The sequence below is a fragment of the Hyperolius riggenbachi genome, chromosome 4 (assembly GCF_040937935.1).
Source record: "Hyperolius riggenbachi isolate aHypRig1 chromosome 4, aHypRig1.pri, whole genome shotgun sequence".
NCBI lineage: Eukaryota > Metazoa > Chordata > Amphibia > Anura > Hyperoliidae > Hyperolius > Hyperolius riggenbachi.
In genome coordinates this window covers 273305246-273324141 of record NC_090649.1, presented here as the reverse complement: position 1 = coordinate 273324141, position 18896 = coordinate 273305246, and the positions used below count along the sequence as shown (strand labels likewise).

The 18896-nt window shown below is 43.1% G+C and overlaps 2 protein-coding genes across 2 annotated transcripts in view; one reads left to right on the top strand and one right to left on the bottom strand.

Moving 5' to 3' along the window:
* The first annotated feature begins 3647 nt into the window (after positions 1-3647).
* Positions 3648-17892, top strand: SESN1 (sestrin 1). Its single transcript, XM_068231270.1, is given in 12 exon segments — positions 3648-3870; positions 7395-7460; positions 8301-8390; positions 8392-8452; positions 8455-8501; positions 9743-9925; positions 11960-12193; positions 13270-13417; positions 14178-14290; positions 14688-14878; positions 15562-15706; positions 16823-17892. Coding segments are annotated over 12 exon segments (1581 nt in total). The 5' UTR covers positions 3648-3654; the 3' UTR covers positions 16910-17892.
* The window catches only part of ARMC2 (armadillo repeat containing 2), a 249722-nt gene continuing 248495 nt past the window's right edge, over positions 17670-18896 (bottom strand). Inside the window, exon 19 of the mRNA XM_068231268.1 lies at positions 17670-17946. Within this exon, the coding sequence (XP_068087369.1) occupies position 17946 (1 nt within the window). The 3' untranslated portion in view covers positions 17670-17945. The remainder of the gene's footprint in view (positions 17947-18896) is intronic.

Here is an 18896-nt window from a genome sequence, read left to right as displayed (position 1 = left end):
ACCAAATGTCTCAAAATGACTGTTCAGGGGTATAAGCATCTGCAAATTTTGATGACAGGTGGTCTATGAGGGGGCGAATTTTGTGGAACCGGTCATAAGCAGGGTGGCCTTTTAGATGACAGGTTGTATTGGGCCTGATCTGATGGATAGGAGTGCTAGGGGTGTGACAGGAGGTGATTGATGGGTGTCTCAGGGGGTGGTTAGAGGGGAAAATAGATGCAATCAATGCACTGGGGAGGTGATCGGAAGGGGGTCTGAGGGGGATCTGAGGGTTTGGCCGAGTGATCAGGAGCCCACACAGGGCAAATTAGGGCCTGATCTGATGGGTAGGTGTGCTAGGGGGTGACAGGAGGTGATTGATGGGTGTCTCAAGGTGTGATTAGAGGGGGGAATAGATGCAAGCAATGCACTGGCGAGGTGATCAGGGCTGGGGTCTGAGGGCGTTCTGAGGATGTGGGCGGGTGATTTAGTGCCCTAGGGGCAGATAGGAGTCTAATCTGATAGGTAGCAGTGACAGGGGGTGATTGATGGGTAATTAGTGGGTGTTTAGGGTAGAGAACAGATGTAAACAATGCACTTGGGAGGTAATCTGACGTCGGATCTGCGGGCGATCTATTGGTGTGGGTGGGTGATCAGATTGCCCGCAAGGGGCAGGTTAGGGGCTGATTGATGGGTGGCAGTGACAGGGGGTGTTTGATGGGTGATTGACAGGTGATTGACAGATGATCAGTGGGTTATTACAGGGAAGAACAGATGTAAATATTGCACTGGCGAATTGATAAGGGGGGGTCTGAGGGCAAGCTGAGTGTGTAGGCGGGTGATTGGGTGCCCGCAAGAGGCAGATTAGGGTCTGATCTGATGGGTAACAGTGACAGGTGGTGATAGGGGGTGATTGATGGGTAATTAGTGGGTGTTTAGGATAGAGAACAGATGTAAACACTGAACTTGGGAGGTGATCTGACGTCGGATCTGCGGGCGATCTATTGGTGTGGGTGGGTGATCAGATTGCCCGCAAGGGGCAGGTTAGGGGCTGATTGATGGGTGGCAGTGACAGGGGGTGATTGATGGGTGATTGACAGGTGATCAGGGGGATAGATGCATACAGTACACAGGGGGGGGGGGTCTGGGGAGAATCTGAGGGGTGGGGGGGGGGTGATCAGGAGGGAGCAGGGGGCAGTTTAGGGCATAAAGAAAAAAATAGCGTTGACAGATAGTGACAGGGAGTGATTGATGGGTGATTAGGGGGGTGATTGGGTGCAAACAGGGGTCTGGGGGGTGGGCGGGGGGGGGGGGTCTGAGGGGTGCTGTGGGCAATCAGGGGGCAGGGGGGGGGGAATCAGTGTGCTTGGGTGCAGACTAGGGTGGCTGCAGCCTGCCCTGGTGGTCCCTCGGACACTGGGACCACCAAGGCAGGAGGCAGCCTGTATAATACACTTTGGGCTCTATTCATAAAAGGTTACCGCAAGTTTTCCGCTCAAAACAGCGGACTTCCCGTCCATTTAGCAAAGTGGGCATTCATAAAAGCTGTTCCCGCATGAAAATCTACAATCCCCCAGCAGAGCATGAAATTTCCGCCCTCTCCAATGTTTTTCTAGATGTATCTAGAAAAAAGTAACAAAATGGCCATTCATAAAGTTTAGAGGAAGCGTTATGTGGACGGGAAATACCGCTTCCTCTGATTTAGCGAGAAGCCTGCGGATTACATACAAGTGAATGGGACAGACCTCCCAGAGAGAGCAGTGCACGGAGGGACTCTGCCGGCTGAAGTGTTTCCGCATGCCTTCCGACAGTTTACCGCCAGCCTTCAGCGGGAGATCTCCGCACTTGCATCGCAGCTGGCAACATTTTTTTGAATGACCACCCAGAAGTCTAAAATACCGCTGCGGTATTTTCCCTCCGGCTCCAGGAGTTTTTTCGAATAGAGCCCTTTGTATACATTACAAATGCGGCGATCCGGGTGCTAGCAACCTGCCGGCGCTTCCGAACGGCCGGCGGGTTACAGCGCGAGGAGGGCGGAGCCAGGCGCCGGCGGCCGATCGCGTCACGAATGACGCGATCGCGCCGCCCATGCCCGTAAAAGGACCGCCGCCATTTGTCAATACGGTGGTCCTTGCGGGGTCCACTTCCCGGCCGCCAATTGTCTATACGGCGGTCGGGAAGTGGTTAAGGTGATATCTATGGTGATATTTATATTGTCTTGCCTGATTTTCTTATTAATTGCACTAATAGGTAGTTGATTAGTAACTGGGCAGCGCAGCAGTTTTGAAAGTGATTGCAGATTAAAGGCTGGAACATTTTGGAGTGGCCATCGCAGTCACCAGACTTAAATCCGATTGAGAACCTCTGGTGGGACTTAAAGAAAGCAGTTGCAGCGCTGAGCCTAAGAATGTAACTGAACTGGAGGCTTTTGCCCATGAAGAATGTGCGTAGATCGCTGCAAGACACTTGTGTCAAGCTATGCTTCACGTTTAAAAGCTGTTATACCTGGAAAAGGATGTTTTACTAAGAATGAATGTCACTTGGGGGTTGAATAAAACTGATAATGATGTGAGCACAGAAAAGACATTTGTGGTTATTTCATTATGTTATGTTATATTTGTCTGGCTTACAAGTGCCTCTTTGATTTAATTGTAAACAAGATGACTGAAATGATCAAAATCAATGTCAAACTGGCCAAAACACCCAATTTCAGTGGGGGTTGAATAATTTTGAACAGAACAGTATGTTGCTTTATTAAGTGATAATCTATGCAGGGTAAAGAAAGACTGCATGGTACATAATCAAAGCATCATCTCATCTTGTTCTGGAGACAGAATTGCAACTCATTTAGGAATGACACTGTAAGAAAACTAATTGGGCAACTGTTTAAATATATACTGCATGGTTTGTTGATGTGCTACTCCGATTAAGTTCAGAAATCATTTGCAATAACAGTCTGACAGAAATTTCTAGAGTGTTTTGTTGATGCAGCTATTCTTTCTACAGCAGAACCATGATGGGCAGGACTGTGACATGACGCTTCTGAACAACACAACTAATGATGACAAAAGCAGACTGTCCATACGAAGCCCCAGCCACAAGTTTAATATGGAAAGAGGGGGTGCTGCCACCCAAGGAATGAATGATGTTGTGGTGGTGTGCTCTCTGCCTGATGCTGTGCCCCATTATTGGCCGACAGTCAGAACGTGAATTCTGCTGAGCCTTGGGATTAACACAAAAGGCTTTTTTTTTTTATTCCCTCTGTGGCTGTTCATCATGATTTCTCTAATTTTTTTTTTCCTGAAGAGAGGGGCACACCTCTCTCCTCATCCTTAGCTAAGCAAGGTGACTTCACAGAAACCTCTCACTAGCTGTGATATAAACATCATATAAATCAGGACTTTGCATCTTGCTTTCACCCAAGTCTGACGCACTCGCAGAGTCTTCAGTGAGTTAAAACAAAAAGAAGTGCGGCAGAGCCTGCTGGTGTTTTCACAGCATCTTGTTTTTCACAGGCTGGAGTTACACCCCCATTACATCAGGCTCCTTGCTGGCCCCGCCCTCCTCTCGCTACACGGGCATTGGTTCTGGCTACCACGCGAGTGCAGCTTTCATTGGCCAAGCCCCCATATGGGCGTGCCTGAGGGCTAGGGACTGCCTGGCCGAGACTTGTTTATGAAGCTGTGTGCAGGCAGCGCTGGCTGGCTGTGTGCAGAGGCTACAGGGGGCTCTCTGTCTCTCCTTGTGATCAGAACAATAGACTGCTACTGCTTTGTCTCCCCATCCACTGACAATATAGCAAGGATGCGCTTGTCTCACCGGGCAGCAGTGACAGTGCCGGAGATTATCTGCAGCCGGTGCAGCAGAGTGTGCAACAGCAACAAAGTGCAGGTGAGCTCGGTGTGCTGGGGACGGAGGTTGCTATACAGTGCATTGCGTGCAGCCTGCTGCTGCTGTATGCAGATCTTCATTCATTCGCTGCTGTATTGCCTTACTGCGCTCCCACTATTGCCTGGCTGCGTAACTCCCCTCTGCTCCCCCTATTGACTGGTGCTCTTTTTATACTTTCCCTATTGAATGGCTGTGATTCCCCATTGACTGGCTAAGCTCTCTTTATACTCCCCCTTATTGCTTTGCTGTGCTCCCTCTATGCTTTGCCTGGCTGGCTGTGCTCCCCCTATTGTCTGAGCATAGCTAGGCAATAGGGCGAGCACAGCCAGGCAAAGCATATATTGCTTGGCTGTGCTCCTCTCTATGCTCTCCCTATTATTGCCTGACTGCTCCTCCTCCCCATTGCCTGACTGCACTCTCTGTTTTCCATATTGCTTTGCTGTGCTCTCTTTATACTTTCCCTATTGCCTGGCTGTGCTTCCCTTATTGCAAAGGGCTTTCCAGGAAAGTCCTGCCGAGTCTTTGGGAACACACTCCATTGGCCAGTTGACAGCTTGCCTCCTGGACTTGTAATTCTGTACTGCCAGTCCGGGATCTCTCATGCTTTCAGTACTGTAGTCCTGTTTTGACATTAGAGAGATCCCTGTTACTTGTAACACTACCCGTGCATCCTATTCTTATCATTCTGCTTCCAGCCAGAAGCTTCTCCCCTGCTTCATGGTGCAATCTTGACATGTTTGGCCAGAAATCACTTGTGCTGTGCTACTGGCATACATCCAGGCAGTGCAATTCACAGCCTGTTATGCACTGTTACTGAGGGTTGCATCACCTGTGGCCTCTGGAAGTCATCGCTGTGCTTCATATGAGCTTTGTGTTTGTTTCTTGCTTTCTGTGGTCTTCCTAATCGGACAGGTGTAGAGCTTCTCATAATGGTGCACAGTAGGACATGTATGGGCAAGTTTGCTCACATAGGATGCATAGTGTAGCTGTAGGATGGATTACTGTATGGCTTTGTATTAATAGCTTAGCAGCCTTGGACTTATGACAGTACCTTTTTAATGATGATGGTTTGTATGTATAGCTACATGTGTATGTATCAAAAATCTTTATCAATTATCTTCTTAAGTCAACAATACAGATAACTGCTTAACAATGACATGGCATATTTAAACTAAAACCGTGTATTCTATTGAAAGGAATGCTAATACAGATTGGTGTCTTTGAGATGGGTGGGCATATGAATATTATTTCAGTGGATGCATTGCTCTTGTAGCTGGCTAGATAGAAGGTACCTGTTGGGAACAAAGGTTGTTTACTGCATCTGCAGAGGCATTGTCTTTGTGCTGAGTGTACCTGTGTTCAGCACTTTACTGTTGCCCGGTGACTAACTGCTTCGGACAGAATACATGCTTTGCCAGTGTTCTTATGCCTGTTCTTTGTCTATCAACAGAGGAAGGTTTTTTTTCTAATGTGTGTATTTATAAACAAATAATGTCCAGTAAGGAAAATGTGTCTTTGTACAGACTGGCCAGTTAAAAGCATAGCAACACTGGGACTATGCTCTGTGGCTGGAATTGACAAAGTTAATGCTTGACTGTTCATTTCATGAAAATGTCGGTGAGCATAAAGAATTTTACATTTTCCAACTGCCTTTGCGGAGATCTGCTGCAATAGCTTGCTTCTCCTGCAGAAGGCTTGCTTCCAAGGTTTTAACTTTGGTAGTATTGCTCAGCATATATGGGTGCCGTGGATGCAAAATGTTTTGTTCTACTTCTATTTGCAATAAATTGCTTTTATCAGGTACCTGTTTACTAGAAAAAATAGCTGTATTTTACAGCTGCCTTGATAGTTTAAGACTTTTGTTTATTGGAGCAGAATTGCAGTGAATACATTAATAGTATAGATAGATGCATAATTGTTACAGCATAGTGGAAGTTGTGCATATGGGTGTTTTTTTGTTTTGTTTTTTTCCCCCCTTTCTTTCTTATGAGGGCCGATTTCCTCTTCCTCACTTTGGCAACTGAGCATTATCCAGTCTGCTTTACTGGGATACAGATGTTAGTAGAATATGTGTAAGTTTTAGTGAAAGATTTGAACCAAAGTCATATTTTATTTCTGTCCCCATTCCTATTGGGAACATTCTCTTTATTGTGGTGACGAGAGATAATGTATTCAGTAGGGACAAAGATGACAATGAAAATCTAACATGATGTATCACTCTTCGCCACTGCCGGGAAAAAAAATAGATGTAAGGTTATAACCATAGGGGATCAGATCCTGCAGTCATGAGGGGGCCCTGTGCTTTGGGGGCTGCTTCAGCCTCATACATGCGTACATGGACTGTCACCCACATGGATCAAGACATAATCCCTTGGGTGACTGTATTGGGCCAAGCACTACACAGATGCATCACTAGCCTGCAGACTAGCAATGCATCTGTTGCTATGGAGTGGGAGGAGTAAGTGAAAAACAATGCTTTCTACCTGTGCTCTGCTGAGATGATCCAGCACTGTCAGCAACACTACACGCTAGATTCTTGGCAGTGGCTGCCTTGGCCAAGAATCATCTAGATCAGGGTTTCTCAACATTTTATTGGTATGTACCCCTTTTATATAGCGCGCCCTTGTGGCTGCAGCTCTGGCGCTTTGAGTCTGCCAGGAGAAAAGCACGATATAAATGTTCTATGTCCTGTCTTGTTTTAAAGAGAATCCGAGGTAGATTTTTAAAAATCTTAATAGGACACAGAGGCATGTTCTCTGTACAATGACATGCCTCTGTGTCCTTCTGGTGCGGCCGCCAGTCCCCACTGGGCTGATGGCAGCACGAGAAGGACACAGTGGCATGTCATTGTGTAGAGAACATGCCTCGCTATGGAAAACACTCGTACTAACACACCAACTGATCAAGTGTAAATGGACCCTTACCCTTCCTTCTGGTGATGCAGGAGCTGCCCCTCCAGGTGTGGGGGTTCATGGATGGAATATATATATATATATATATATATATATATATATATATATATATATATATATATATATATATATATATATATATATATATATATATATATATATATATATATATATATATATATATATATATATATATATATATATATATATATATATATATATATATATTATTCTCCATGCAGATGGGCCTCCTGGCTGTGTGGGGTCACAGACTGGATGGGCTTATAATTTGTGCTTGAAACCTAGATTGGATTTGGATGGGCTTCAATAACTTGGTCACTTGTCATTGTGCTAAGTGTAGCCTCTTGGAAATGGAACACATTGTTTTTCTTGCCTGTTTCCTGGTTATACGTTTCCTGGTTGTTATCAAAAGGAAGTGTAAGATGCCAGAAAGTAAGTGAAAGTAGCACACACAGCACTTCCCCAGCTGTGTATTCAGCTGACCGCATGAGGTTTCTGAGATTACCAGTCATGTGTAGCAGTGCATGTGCTCTGCCTTGGACTCATCTGTTGCAGAAAATTACTAATCTGATTCCTTTTGTTTCTTTGTAGGATATGGGAGTGAGAATTCCACGTCCCTTAGGACAAGGGCCCAGCAGATTCATTCCTGAGGAAGAGGTTGGTGGCCTTTTAGGTTTCTGACAGTGCAAACCTTCACAGGGAGTGTCTATATTTTACAGCTAGTTTTATAAATATCCCTCTGGGCTATGGTGAAAAAAACCCAAAATAAAACAGGACAGAATACTGCTACACGTTTAAAGTCTTACCCTTAGCAATTACTGTTATAATATATAGCCCCATCTGAAAATTTGCCTCTTGTTGACAAGTGTTGGATGGCCTCTCTATGGTCGTCATTCAACTGAGAGATATGAGTAAGATGGAGGTGTGTTTAATATAAAAATACATTAGGTGTTATGTCTATAAAGAGAACAGGCCAAGCACTGCAATGTTTTCTTTTGGGCCAGTTCACATTGATCAATTCCTTTTTTTGTTCATTCAGTAGGAAAAGTCCTACTGCATGCATTTTTCAGGAGAGTGGATTGCTTTACTAGTCATTAGATAAATGTCATTCCTCCACTAGGGACCCTTCAGCAATGACAGTGCACAACACCAAAATGCCTCGGTTACCCTCTGTTACAGAACAGCAAAGTGTGAACTGTACCTTAAAAGCCATCATTATTTTTGTAAATATGTGTAACTTGTAAGGAGCTCAACTAATACTTTCATCGTTAAAAGGTAGTTACTTCTGTTTGCTTTTTCAGCTCAGCAAGGCAGATTTGTCACAACTAATGTTTAGCTCCTCAACTGAAAATAAAAATGAGACTCAGTTCAGCGGTCTAAATGACTAAAAATGTGGCACAAAGGTTGCCCTCTCCATTTGAAGTATACTTTGAGGAATTGCACCACCCCATAATTGAGTAGTTGAATAAACCATACCCTTGCTTTATACATCCACAGATTCTACAGGTGGGAAACGAGGATGCAATATGCACTCCATGTTTACAGATGCATTTGCAGGACATGGGACGTCTGGACAATATCACGCTGGGTAATGGTATTTCACCCCCAGTACCTAGAAAGCTTTCTAAAAACACAACATTACTTGCTGCAGATGATGGCCCGTTGCCTGTCTGTTACCAACATTACATTGGTATTATGGTGAGTAAGGTTTTGTTTTTATCTACTTTTTTTCAATGTCGGCATGCACGTTCAGCTTTGGACTTAATACAATACTTTGTTATAGGTTTGCTTACTAGATGTACACTTACAGAAAAGATACTTGGCTAACATTTATACTCAAAAAGCAAAAAAATGAGACCACTATATCTGAAAAAATATAACTATAGGTTGCAGGGATTAATCTCAGCACTTCAAGAATATCAATCTTATTTAAACTTGCTTACATGTAAGCATGTAAAAAACTGTTATTCTACATCCCTCTCAGTAGAGACTATGATATGAGAGCAACCAAGTGTGCTGGCAGCTAGTGGATTATTCCAGGGGTGAAAAATGTGTAAGGCTCTGTTCACACATATCTGTGATAAGGTTGTTTTTTTTTTTTTGTTTTTTTAAAGCTCCTCAAACGCAGGAAGCGGATTCTATGTTAAAAATAGGACCTGCCTCACTTGTTCGCAGACTGGAAGGGAAAATGTGCCCAATGAAAGCCTATGAGAACACACTCTGTCCATTCTCACTAGGCTAGTCGCACGGTTTCTTCACATCGACGCCATGACATAATGTGTCCCACCGCCAATCACCGCAGCTCGGTCCCTTCTGAACAGCCCGGTGGTCAGGGATTCTCCATTGAGCTACAGCAGACCAGTGGGGATCCTCGGCAACAAGGAGAATTCTCATTGGTTCATGTTGAACCAATGAAGGCTCTCCCTGTTGCTAGGTAGACTTGGCCTGTTGTAACATATGGAGAGCCATGCTTCTGCTGGCCTCCGGGCTGCTGAAGGGCCTGAGTGCAGGACGAGCGGCGGCGAGACAGGTGAGCAGCCTTGTGTACGGGCTGATGTGAGCAACCCTTCAGATTTGGAACGGTTGGGTATTTTGTGCAAGGTGGATGCAGAATGCACGACTTTCCGTTCTGCATCCGCACAAATGTGAACCAAGCCTTACAAGCGCCTACTCTGTGAGAGGATTAGAGGCAGTCCATACATCACAAAGGATTCCATGCTTGCAAAGAAGACCAATTTTAGCTTGAGTCAGTTTTGAAAATTAATATTGAGCTGAAAATTGACATGCAAAGGGACGTTAGTTTTTTTTTTGAAAAAAAAAAAAAAAATTGGAAAGTTGTAGATCACTAATATGTTTGTAGCAGTTTTCAATGACAGTAAAGTTTGTTTTTATCTTTTTCCATACCATTGGTTTTCCTAAACTGTTACCATTTGTTTCAGGCGGCAGCCAGGCATCAGTGCTCATACCTGGTTAATCTGCACGTCAATGACTTTATTCATAGTGGAGGTGACCAGAAGTGGTTAAATGGCCTTGACAATGCTCCACAGAAGCTACGTAATCTGGGAGAACTGAACAAGTTACTGGCACACAGGCCTTGGCTGATCACAAAAGAACACATTGAGGTGAGCTCTCACGGGTTATTCAGATATTCTACTTCAGACACAGCAATAAGCATAGAGAACCTGTTCTTGGTTCCCTCCTCTTACTGATTTCGTTTTGACACCAAGGTGGAATTTGATTGGTCCGTTTTTCAAGCTGCAAACTTTTGCATACAGATTTTACCTAATCCCACATCAACAACCAGAATTATTTGCATCTCATTGACCATCCCTACATATACCTTCATCCCTATAACTAGTACAGCCATGCTCCCCTCATAACCTGTATATGCATTCATGCAGTTTGAAACTGAGCCAATCAAAATCCAGCCAATATGTTTCCTGAGAAGATGGAGAATATACATGTACAGGTCAGATTTTTATTTTTTTTTAGTTGCCACAGAGCCAGAAGTGGGGGGAATGTCCCGAAGTAGCACTCTGCCTTACAGGAAGATTCAACATTGGGAGGGATAACCTACAACAGGCATCTGTCACTGCAATTTAATTTTTTTTAAAGAGTCCTTTTTATTTTACTTTGAAATCAGTAGAAGAGACAGTGTGAGATTAAGTATGATTGGCATATTGACTGAAATTGGCTTTAACCACTTTACTCCCAGCGGTGTGGCTTTATCTGTCCCTTTTTCCACCCTGTTAACACCAGGGACTGAGAAATCCATACCTGACGCAGCTCCCGCTCGCATGCACGCCGCCGCCCGCTCGCCTGGAGATCAATGAACGGGAAAAAACGTTCCCGTTTGTTGATCCAAACCCCCACAATGATCAGCTGCTTCTATTTATTTATTGTATTTATAAAGCGCCAACATATTACGCAGCGCTGAACATTAATTTGGGTTACAGACAATATTTAGGGGTGACATACAACAATATGACAATACAGGAATACAAGAAAACCAGATCACACAGCACAGTATGAGGTAATGCTTAGTCATGCTTCTACGAGAAGCAGCGCGATCATTGTGAAAAAAGTTTCCCAGCCACATAACACTTCCTGCAAGCGTCCTTCCGGACGCTTGCAGGATGCATAAACAAAAAGTTACTGTGGCCATCTTGTGGCCAAATAGTAAAACTACACCCTAAAGCATTTTTCATATACAAATACATTAGTTATACACTAAAAATTAACTCATTACCTCCCACACTCCCCAATTTTTTTTAATTTTTTTTTTTGTAATTAAATAAAAAAAATTTAAAAAAAATACAGAAATAGTTACCTTAGGGACTGAACTTTTTAAATATTTGTCAAGAGGGTATAACACTGTTACTTTATAAACTATGAGCTTGTAATTAGGGATGGACGCAAAACTAAAAAAAATGCACCTTTATTTCCAAATAAAATATTGGCGCCAAACATTGTGATAGGGACATAATTTAAACGTTTTTTTAACCGGGACAAATGGGCAAATTTCATGGGTTTTAGTTACAGTAGCATGCATTATTTAAAAACTATAAAGGCCGAAAACTGAAAAATAATAAAAAAAAAAAATGTTCTCACATTTTTCCTATTTTCCCATTAAAACACATTTAGAATAAAATAATTCTTGGCATAATGTCCCACCTAAAGAAAGCCTAATTGGTGGCGAAAAAAAACAAGATATAGTTCATTTCATTGTGATAAGTAATGATAATGAAAAAAGAGTGTTGTTGTTCAGAGGAGATGTGCAGATTTTGCCGACCTGGAAATGTGAAATCTGCTTGATCCCAACTCTCAAGCATTCGTATCTGCGGATTAATCTGCTGGGTGGTTGTGAAACCCAGAGGAATGCTATATACAGTGTATATTTTTTTTTATCACACTCTTTGTTTATAAGCAAGGCTTCAGAGAGCCCTGCCAGGTCCTGTGGCATCAAAACTTCCTGGTATGGAAGTCTGACTGTACCGACCATAGTCTCAAACATTGTCTTACCTCATCATCATAGTCCAGTGTTTCCATATGCCTGGTGACAGATGTGCTTTATAGTAGGAGAGTTCCGATTGTACTTATGCTATAAAATGTAAAACTAAAATGTAGACTTATTTATTTGTTGTTTTTATTTCCAGCAATTACTAAAAACCGGAGAGCACAGCTGGTCTCTGGCAGAGCTAATCCACGCAGTAGTCCTCCTTGCACACTACCACTCCTTGGCTTCTTTCACGTTTGGCTGTGGAATAAGTCCAGAAATCCACAATGATGGAGGCCACACATTCCGCCCCCCATCAGTTGGCAACTACTGTATCTGTGACATAGCAAATGGGAACCATGGTGGACAAGAGAGTCATCCAACAGGAAGTACGGTATGTTAGCTTATGAGTAAAATATATACAATTAGCCTCATCAGTCTTTAATCAACCTCTGTGATTGAAGAGTACCTGTAGTGAAAAAAGTGCCCCTAGGCTGTAGTTACCTTGGAAGTGGGAAATGAGGCTTCCCTCCTCTTCCTTAGCATCCTCAAGCCAGCGCTGGCTCACCACAGGTTCCACCACTGGGTCCCCCGAACGGTGTGCGCCTCAGATGGAAATAGCTGAGCCCGATTGTGCCTGTGCAGTAGAGTGAACCTAAACCATGCGCGCTTGTGCAGTAGAGCAGACTCGATTGGGCTCGTCTATTTCCACCCGAGTGGCGAGCGGCTACTGCGCAAGTCGCACACATGTCAATATTGTGGTGCATGTTTCTCCAGGAGTGCCAACGCTGGATTGGGACTGCTGAGGAGGTTGGGGGAAGCCTCATTAGGATCCAGAAGCTTCCCCCTCCTGAGGTAATTATTCCCCAGGGCAGCTTATTTCCTTACAGGTTCCCTTTAAAGGAAACCACTGTAATTTGGATCTATTCAGCTGTGTCAGGAATCTCTTCTGCCATAACAAAGCTGCTAATTTGTAAATAAAAGATGTTAACTCTGTCTGCTTCCATGAAAGCAGTAAGTAGAGACACTACAAATTTATTGCAGGATATGTATCAGCTGTAACAAAGAAATGTTTTTTCTTTAAAGGTTATTATGCTGTTGCCTATCTTTTTTAAAGCAGAGAGGATGTTCTGAGTACGTTTTGGTCACCGCACACAAGATATCTTGTGTGACATAACTGTACAGCGGCGCCACAGCCAGGCATGCTCAGACAGCCCACCCCCAATGCAGAGGTGTGCAAAGAGCGCTGTGATATTTACCTAATCTACCATCCATTGGGGGTCTGCTTTCCCCTCCAGTGGGCTGCGCTGTATGCTGACATCTTCTGGGTCCCAATCACATGACATGGGGGAGGGGGCACTGGTGGTTAGGTTAATGTAGCATATGAAACTCCTTTTATATGCATGTACATTGTAGAGTTTTTCAACAAGGTGAAATCTAAAGATTTGGTTATTCCCATGTCATTTTCAGGGCTTAGATTCCTCTTGTGAAGTGGAGGTTCTTATGGAGAAGATGAAGCAGCTTCAAGAATGCAGAGATGAAGAGGAGGCAAGCCAGGAAGAGATGGCCACACGCTTTGAGAGAGAGAAGATAGAAAGCATGCTGGCATTTGCTTCAGGTACAGATCACCATTTAACCTCCTGAGCGTTACGCCGCTCAGGAGGTTTTGTTACTTTGTGCCCGATTTATTAAATATTTGTGCCAAATGACTGTAAACCCTCTAGCTAGCACTAGGCTAGCTAGTAAAAGTGTCCGGCACCCTCCGCTCCCCCGTTTATACATTACCCAGCCTGGATCCAGCGATCGGCGCAGCCTCCCCGGACAGCTCCAGTCTTCACTATGGGGAGGATCGCACATGACGTCATGACATCGCCGCCGTCATGTGTAAACCCGATCTTCCCCCATAGAGAGACTGGAGCTGTGCGATTTCTGGATGGGGGGGTAATGTATAAACGGGGGGATCGCAGAGGAGCGGCGGGTGCCCGACACTTTTACTAGCTAGCCTAGTGTTAGCTAGAAGGTTTACAGTCATTTGGCACAAATCTTTAATTATGGGGAACTCCTGGGTCCACAGAGCGGTATGCCCGACACAGTGTCGGGCATACCGCTAAGGAGGTTAACTACTCATCTCCTGATGCTATAAAGCTCGAGTCCAATCCATAAGATATTTCTTTCAAAACTCTAGTCTTAATAATTAGGTTTATGGATTAAACCGTAAAGTAGCTCATATTATTCATGTATACTTTGTTATATCGGCAGGCCACTACACTGCTGAGTTTTATGTGGTGATGTCCAGTTTATGGAATTCCTCAATTCTTGAGGATTATTGCAGTGATAGGTTATTGGTTATACACTGACAATTTGCTGTTTTCTAACAGAAGATGAAGACCCACCGCCAGGCAGAGAAGTTGCCAAGCACTTTGAAGACACCCGTTATGGTTACAAAGACTTCTCTCGCCGTGGCATGCATGTTCCCACATTTCGAGTGCAGGTACAGACCCCTCTGCCTTATATGCCCTGACATAATATGCTTGTCTCATACAGTACAAAAGCACTAGTACAAATCCCTGAAGCCTGGTATCCACAGCTCCTTGGAAATTACAGCTGCTCCTAACTTTTGTCATTGGCGCAGCATCGGTTTTACAGGACTGCATGGGCTTTTATTACTAGCTAGAAAGCTAAAAGAGCAGCTTTAAAGTGGAGATTCAGATTTTCTTTGAGTCGACTCAACCTTTTTTGTATCACACAGTAATGTCTTTTTAACGTAAAATGTTAAAATATAGAACAATCCTGTTTATGAAATTACTTAGATTCACGTAACATGAGCTGTGGTTTTCCTCTGTAGAGTAAAATGCCTTTTAATATAAATTACCATTATATTATTATAGGACTTCAGCTGGGAAGATCATGGCTACTCCTTGGTGAATCGTCTGTATCCCGATGTTGGGCAGCTGCTAGATGAGAAGTTTCACATTGCATATAATCTGACATATAACACCATGGCCATGCACAATGATGTAGATACCTCAACGCTACGACGGGCTATATGGAATTATGTACATTGTATGTTTGGAATAAGGTGAGCTTACGTCATGCACTCCTTTCATAGTCAAGAAGACTTTTCAGTGATTGATGTAGATGTTTGGAATTTTGCCTTAGGGCTCTTTCACATTAGACAACGCCTGCAGGAGCCTTTCTCCTGCACGCGTTGTCTGCCTGCGACGTGTCGTCGGGTATCTGCGGTGCGACGCAATCAGCGGCGGTAGCTGGTAATTAAACCCGACGGAAAACGCCGGCTCGCGGGTGCGTTGGATGAAAAACTGCGCCCGGATGCGTCGGAACCGCAATGCATCGAAACGCAGCATCGGGTGTGAAAGGTAAAATGAAAGTCAAACGGCTGCCCTTTGCGTTAACGCACAAAATTTGCCCTAATGTGAAAGAGCCCTTATCGCAGTGAGTTAGAAAACCATGAGGATTGCAGATTCCAGAACTCTGCATTGATTTAAAGGCCAATGAAAACCTGTTTCAGTTTTGGATAATATAAGAATGGTAAAGGGAGGTTACAATTACTTTTGAGTTTTTATTGTTGTCATTATGGGAGAATCCTGTCTCCAACAAAGACTAACCTCTTGTTTGGGGCAACAAAACTTGAGTTATATTGTATAAGCTGTAGAGTTCTGTACTATCTTGTCTTTGGTGTAGGAGATGTCATGGTAAATAACAGATACAAATGTGTAATCATAATGTCTCTTTTAAATGTAGATATGATGATTATGACTATGGTGAAATAAACCAATTATTGGACCGCAGCTTTAAAGTTTACATAAAAAATGTGGTGTGTAGTCCAGAGAAGACCACAAAACGAATGTATGACAGATTCTGGAGGCAATTCAAGCATTCTGAGAAGGTGAGGCATAGATCGCTGCAGAGCAGTTTCTTATAGAACACTCGGCTAATAAATCATGGAACTGTGTACAGAAGGGGTAGGATTGCTTTTTGAATATGTATAAAGGTGCCCACAAACGGTACAATTTCTTTTTTTCACCAAATGCGATGTTTCTATGTGATTTTAATGATCGATTTGTATCAAATTCACTGTTTATGAACGCAATCGATAAGGAATGATTCTTTGGTCAATTGCTAAATAGGATAGAAATCAATCCGAAAGTTAGATCTTATGATCGAATTTGAGGAAAGAATCATTTAGTGAATGTGAACAGTCGATAATTACCTTCCAATTATTTCCGATTGTAAAAATTGCATCGAAAGATTGCATTTGGTGAAAAAATTTACCGTTAATGGGCACCTAAGTGTGGTTTTGTGAGGGCTTGCTAGTCCCACCTAAAATCATCACCCCTATACTAATGCATTAACACCTGCCTGTACTATTGAGTTACCAATTTTTCTTTCCTTGGGTATGAAGTCTTGACCAATTTGGATCTGCTCAGTCCCCATATTTATGAATGTTCAACCCAGGGTGTGCTTTACATGTGTGAAACACATATATAGTGGGCAGAAAAAAACCATATCAAAGCCAGAAAGTGCCAATTGTTCCTTTATAACCCAATGTCCTGTGGTCATCTGTAGCCGGCCACGCATACATGTCTAGTATTTCCTGTAGCAGTATATCATAAGTGTTTGCTTTTGCTTTGAAAATAAAGCTTTAAAAGTGGCCGTACAATGCGACCTAGACCTGATCCAGCAAACGATCTTTTTCCCTGACTAGAAATTAGTTGGAGAGAATTTGTTTTACCGGCTTGCAATACTCTTTTCTTCAAATTAAATCAGAAATCTGTTTGAAAATTGCACCAATGTATGCAATAAAAAGCTAGGTGTCCCACTCTCAGCTCTTTTTCTGCACTTTATTGATAAAGATTATAGTATTTTCCAACCAACCTTCATTTGATGGATTTTCAGCTGCTATACTTTGTTTTGAAGAACGCTGTGCTCTGCAGATCTGGAATATACTCTGTGGTAAAATGCTGTTCTATTTAAACAATCTTTTCTCTCCTTTTGTTGACAGGTCCATGTTAATTTGCTTCTTATGGAAGCGCGGATGCAAGCGGAACTACTCTATGCTCTAAGAGCAATCACCTGGTATATGACCTGACTGTTTTTTTCCTAAAGCAATCGTCCAAAACGAATGTTGAACAGGGAAATCTGCCTTCTGCACTGCCGAGTTCCCATGCCTTTTTTGGTAGCTACTTTTTCTCAGAAGTCCATTGTGCCATAACTGCCATCATATCAGCTGTTTGGTTTGTAGCGCTGGCTTCTCACAGTGAACTGACATTAGAATGTCCGGAAAGAGATTACGCCTTGCTGTCCTGCTTTGGACATCTGAAAGTGTGGTCTTTGCAGTGATGGACACTGTAGAAGTATTGAAGATCATGGACTGGGAAATGTGTGTTTTGTTGTCCCAATGGGTCAATTATGGTGCTGCTGCACTGTTGAGAAGACTCGGGCATCCTCCTTATTAAGCTAAACAAGAACACTGCAACAACCTGAGCCTTGTCATAACTACACAGAAAGTGTGCATTCCCATACATTGCATGTTTTCTGGTTGGCCATATACAGCAATTAACAATGCTCTTCATGTAGATTACTGATTACAGCTATTGGCTGTACATTGTGCTGTAAAAAGCTGTGATTAATGAGTAAATATATATTACATAGGACTATATAATCTATATTTACTCATGAGCATTGTCTTCCTGAAAATGTGTATGTGTGTATATATGGTAATTCTTTCCAGTCTTCAGGGGTGTGTTACTGTCTCAGTCTACTGCAGGGAAAATGGCGTATACCTCCTTGTTTGCGGGCTGCACACTTTGTAGTACGGTGCCACTGTCTGCCTAGCAGAGCTCATGGTGGAGGGACACAGGTAGCCAGACTAATGATTCACTAGTCATTTGCAGCTGCTGAAAAATAATCCGCAGTTTACAGTTTTAAGATGTGAACGTTGAGGGAAAAAACTTGGTTTTTGGAAAACTAATACATGGAGATGTTTGTATCAAGGAGGTATAAACTGGTAAATATCTTTTGAAGTTTTTTCAGTATTACTTTTTTAAAAAAAAAATAAAGACTTCAACTGCAGACGTGTTCTTTTCTGACTTATGTTTTGTTTTTGTTCTTTTGTCCCTTTTCATTCTACAAAAGCAAAAAAAATACTAGTTATAACACACAGTGCACAAGTCCATTCTCTATTCTGAAAGCGGCTCGGTCAAGACCAGTGTTTCAGCCAATAAATTAAAAGTAAAGTTCTGATTAATGGTTCTGGATGATTTCTAAAGCTTTCTTTGCGCCTATTTTAATAAATAAAACCCTAATATATTTACTGGTAAAAAAAATTCTTCCATATTTCCACTCAGACACTCTGAACTTTTTATACAATTTTTAGTTGTAACTTCTTAAAATAATTTGTTTCATCTTGTACAAACTTTTAGTGGAAGGCAAGTAATGCAGTACAGGTAGTCCCCGATTAACCTCCTTAGCGGTATGCCCGACACTGTCGGGCATACCGCTTTCTCTGATCAGGAGGCCCCCATACTTAGAATAAATTAACAGCAGTAAACCCTTTTGCTAGCACTAGGCTAGCTAGTCAGTGTCCGTCACTCCCAGATCCCCTGCAATTCCCCCTGTTTATACATTGCCCCCCCCCTCCCCCTGGATCCAGCGATCGTGCAGCCTCCCTGCACAGCTTCGGTTTCTCTATGGGGAGGATCGGGTTTGCGCATGACGTCATGTGCGATCCTTCCCATAGTTAAGACTGGAGCTGTACGAGGAGGCTGCGCCAATCGCTGGATCCAGGCTGGGTAATGTATTAATGGGGGGGTGCATTTGTACTAGCTAGCCTAGTGCTAGCTATAGGGTGTTCAGCCTTTGGATCTCTGGGGGGCACAAACTGGCAAAACCTGAGTGGCGTTACGCCAGGAGGATAATGAATGACATAGGGACTGTAGGTTTGTTCTTAAGTCAGAACACTGTGCAATCTCTGTCCCTTGTGCTTCTAGTGTCCCCTCTGTGCCACCTCTGCCCCCTTTACCTGAAAGCCATTTTTTATTTTAGTTTTTTGAGAAAATTGATTTAAAAAAAAATAC